The 4,550-nt window shown below is 37.0% G+C and overlaps 1 protein-coding gene across 1 annotated transcript; it reads right to left on the bottom strand.

The window, feature by feature from the left end:
* Positions 1 to 214: 214 nt before the first annotated feature.
* LOC149197106 (putative UPF0481 protein At3g02645) lies at positions 215 to 2,521 on the bottom strand. The gene has a single exon (XM_089403855.1). It carries the CDS (start codon positions 2,268 to 2,270, stop codon positions 564 to 566), a length of 1,707 nt encoding a protein of 568 aa, XP_089259981.1. The 5' UTR covers positions 2,271 to 2,521; the 3' UTR covers positions 215 to 563.
* Positions 2,522 to 4,550: the final 2,029 nt, after the last annotated feature.

Raw genomic sequence — 4,550 nt, 5'->3', positions numbered from 1 at the left:
TTAACAACCACCTAATCAAATATCTCAAATTACAATAAAATAAAATAAATATAAATTAATATCTTCAACACAAAACTCATGATATTTATATTAAAAAAATAATATCTATAACACAAATTTCTCCTTATTTTATACTCAATATATACCATTTAAACCAATCAGAATAATGGAAAAGCATAAAAAAACATAATTCAAATAGAATAACAACTTCTATTCATTAATCTATCTCACATATAACCATCCACAAAGCTGCTACTTTGACTTTCTCACACAAACTTCATTCATTAGAATTGAACCTAATGTGTGGAATTTATGCTACTCAACCGAACCTCACTTAACTAACTTCATCAGCAAAACTCACACTAAATTTGACTTTCCCAAATATAAACGAAACCCGAACTAACTCACTCTTAATATACATTACACTGCACGCGGACGCAATTACTATTTGCAACATAAAACTGTGACACATCAGCATCCAAAGTTCAATCCTCGCCCTTACAACCGAGTACAGATCATTTACACGCTATTATTTATTTGGAAGGTAAAAAGGAGGGGAGGGGCTACTTATATGCCGATATAATTGTGAAGATCGTTTGGAGCACGCTGACCGCCAGCATGGCAATTGCCGCCGTCAAACCTAAAGCTTTCCATGGTGATGAAAAATGATCGCGCACAAGATTTCCAATCTGGATCTTCGTTTGATTGTTGTAGTGCGCTTTCACCTTTTCTGTCAGGTTGTCGAACACGTCTTTCATACTCCTGGTGACTTCCTTGGCTAGACCGTTGAAAAGGTCGGCAACCTCTTTGTCACTCACCCAGTTTGACATGACGCCCATTCTTCTCATCAGGGCCACGTCTTGTTCTGTGTCGATCAAGTCGTTCATAAGAGCCGCGTAAGAACTCACGTAATTGATTTCAAATGGCTTGCACATCTCATAAGCGATCAAGTTACGGAATACTCTCTCTGTCCCATCCATGATAGAGACCGGAGGAAGAAAAATTGTGGCGCTGTTCTCGTCAAACTTAATCTGCTTGATGCAGCCTCCCTGGAGTGCTGAAAATTTGATCCCAGCATTTCTTAATTCTACCGCGTGAGGGATTCTTTGGGCGTCATTCCGTGCTCTGCTTTTGCCTTGGAGCATCCTAATGCACTTGCTACTGCAACAGTGAATGGGGATACTACAATTACCTTCATCTACGCGCTCTCTCTCATTGGAAGCTGGAGATGCAATTACGGTGTGCAAGAAACCCAAAAGATGATGATGACGATGACAGGACCATTGCTTTATATCAATTTTTTTATTGTCGAAGGGGTTGAACCAATGCAATATAACTTTCATCAACAAATCCAAAAGCATCTTGCCATCAACGGCAGAGTTGAGCTCCAATTGTAGTAGCTTTAGGAGAACGATGAAAGGTATTTGATTTTCCAGCATCAAAATGTCCTTGAATACATCTTTTGCAGCATAGTCAAGCTTATTTTCCCCAAAAATAGGGTCATAGTACTTACCCGCCTCGGCTCTGGAGAGTTTATCCCCACCCAGAGTTCTTAATACTTCTAGAAGGAAACAGCCGTCCAAACTTAGCATCCGAGCTAGGGTCTCTCCATCGCAATCGATGTTTTCTTCATAGCTGTCCCTGATTTCCTTCTCCAGCTCTAGGATCTCAGCCCTTGCACGATCAGCGAAATCCATATTGTTTGGAACAATGGGGAGGTTCCTATTAGCATTGAACCTCTTCATCATTCTACGCAGGGCTCTTCCCTTGTGATGGCCCATTGGAGGAAGCTCAGCACTTCCGTGATGATATGGACCCAACGAAACTTGTCGAGGGACATATGCTTCCCTTTTTGTGTCTTTGAGGAACTTGGGAACTCTGAATATTGACACAACGGACGGCAGTCTGTTACGAAGATGGGGAGAATGGGGATCCTCTTGAATATAATGAGTCCATTCCGTTTCGGTGATCCATCGACTTCGTGGTTCTCTAGCGTTGGGTAATTGTATCAGTTGCTTCTGCTGTTCTTCATCACTGTTGGAATTAGATTCGGTAGGCCCTGCAGCGCACGGTGGACTTCTGCATCCTCGCTGTTCTTTACTGTTAAGTAACTCTGTCGCTTGCCCCATGTTAGACATCCGTCTATCATCGTTCTCGGAATGAATCTCCGCATGTGGCTCTCCATTGTGCAGCAACGTCTGTTGATGATCACTGTTGAAATGATTCTCGGCTTCCCCGTCTACAGACGCTTGCCTTCCATGGCCAGACATTTTATCACAACAATTGCGGTGCAGAGATTGAAGCAAAGAGTACTTCACACAGCAGCCAAAACACGAGCCTGGAGGGGGCAGAAAGACATAGGAGAAACTGAATAGCAGAATGGGATGAAAGTGCACAACAGACAGCAGTATCAGTTGTAAGATTACACAATGACAAAGTCGGAAGAACACCCTCAGGTATAAATAAATTATGATCCTATAAAATGGTTCCCTACAAAACCTCTTCTCCGCCCATCACCCGTGGAAAACTCTTCTCCACCCATCACCTGTGGAAAATCTTTCAGTTGAGAAGTGGAAAATCTGTGGAAAATCTTTCAATTGAAAATATGTGGAAAACTCTTCTCCGCCCATCACGATACGCATGGATGAAATTAATTGGTAGTACAGAGAACGCCTCTCAGCGTGCTATTGTGGACAACGACTCTTCTGACTAGAGAACTATAGGTATGGATGAAATTATTTGTTAGTATTGAGAAAGCCTCTTATCAAATGCTAAGTAAATTAGCATACATTCAACCTGTAAGAAAATGAAAGTAACACTTAATTGAATTAAGATAATATTTTCTTTGAAGATAAGAATGTTAAAATAAGTTAATTTTTTCAGCATTAGGAGTTGGTTAAAATTAGATAATTAGTTTACCGAGCCTTGAGTCAAGTCGAGTTAAGTCATAGTCGAATTTAGTGTGTGGTTGCATATAAGTTATTTTAAGTGAGTCTTTAGTTGGAAAAAGTTAAATACCTTCACCTAATTTATTGTAATCATAAATTTTTATGTGATCAATAGTTTTTTGTGTTTTGTGTGTGAAATTTGTGTTGAAGCTTCTTTACTTTTTCAACAAAAAGAAATTATGAAACCAGCAAAACCCGTTAAAAAGAAAAGCAAAACAAATTAGACATTTTTCAATTTTCAAAATTTGTAAATATTTAGTCAACAAAAATGGTTGAATAATTAAAATTATTTGATCAAAACCCGTTAAAAAGAAAAGCAAAAGAAATTAACCATTTTTCAATTTTCAAAATTTGTAAATATTTAGTCAACAAAAATGGTTGAATAATTAAAATTATTCGATCAACCCTCGTCTCCATCTCTTGAGGCTGGTCCTGCCTGTCGAAAGGTGCGGTGGTGGGTTATTTTTAGTGAAGTCAAAGGAGCAAGCACGTCGAAGTTTACAACGTAACTTTTAAATTTGTGACTTACCAAAGGAGGAAACTATCGTTTACCACGAAAGCACCAAAGTCAAAAGTCTTCGTGCGTAGTATTTGGAGTTATATGAGTTCGTAAAGGCTTTTTTAAAAGGATGGGAAGGAGTTTGGAAAACTTTATATGAGAGTGTTTGCCACGTTTTTATTTTTTATTTTTTTTTCAAGTTTTTAAAAAGAGATTTTTAATAAAAGTTTATAAAAAAAAATTAAAGGATTTTTTTGAAAAGGGGTTTATTATATAAGGGAATTTTTTTAAGAGTTTTTTTTTTATAAAGAAATTTTTATAAGGTTTTTTAGAAAATTATTAAAGGAGTTTTGCAAAGTTTATAAGGAAAATTTTAGGGTTTTATTAAAGATATTTTTTTATTTTTTCTTTTTTCTTTTTTTTTTAAATGGCTTTTTTAAATTTTTAGCTTCAGTTTCCACCATTTATAAGGAAGGATTATGATATGTGGGCAATTAAAATGGCAACCACTTTGCAAGCTCATGATGTTTGGAATTATGTCTAATTTGGGTTTTCAAAACCTAAAAATGAAGAAGAAGAACTAGCCCTCATTAATGCAGAGAGGGAACTATGGAAGAAAGACAAAAATAATAATGTACAAGCGTGGCATCTTATCCAACAAGGAGTGGATTGAGCAGTGTCTAGAAGATTATGATCATGTCTTAAGCAAAAACAACATAGGAGACCTTGGCGACAAGTTATAAAGGCATGGCCAATGTCAATATTGTTAAGTTGAAGAATACTAGGAGAGAATTTGAAAGCTTGTAGATAAAGGAGACTGAGTACATCGATTATTTCATGAACTGGGTCACAACTATCGTAAATCAGTTAAAAATTTATGGTGATGAAATTAAAGATCAAATAGTGGTTGAGAAGGTCCTCAAACATTTGTCTACCAAATTTGATGTTGTTGTAGCAACCATAGACTAAACCAAGGATTTGACATCACTGACAGTTGATGAGTTGATGGTATCACTGTTATCACATGAGGCAAGGATAGGCAAAAATAAGGATTCTAGTTTAGAAACTACTTTCAAAAGTCAGGTTTCTATTTCAAGAGACAA

This window comes from Pinus tabuliformis, chromosome 2_2, assembly GCF_031772625.1.
Source record: "Pinus tabuliformis cultivar Carrire ecotype Pingquan chromosome 2_2, CPIR1, whole genome shotgun sequence".
NCBI classification, from domain to species: domain Eukaryota; kingdom Viridiplantae; phylum Streptophyta; class Pinopsida; order Pinales; family Pinaceae; genus Pinus; species Pinus tabuliformis.
This window is presented reverse-complemented; position numbering and strand designations above follow the sequence as displayed.

Bases quoted from the DNA above. Each gene is read 5' to 3' on its own strand.
- LOC149197106 (XM_089403855.1), bottom strand. From the start codon at position 2,270: ATGTCTGGCCATGGAAGGCAAGCGTCTGTAGACGGGGAAGCCGAGAAT.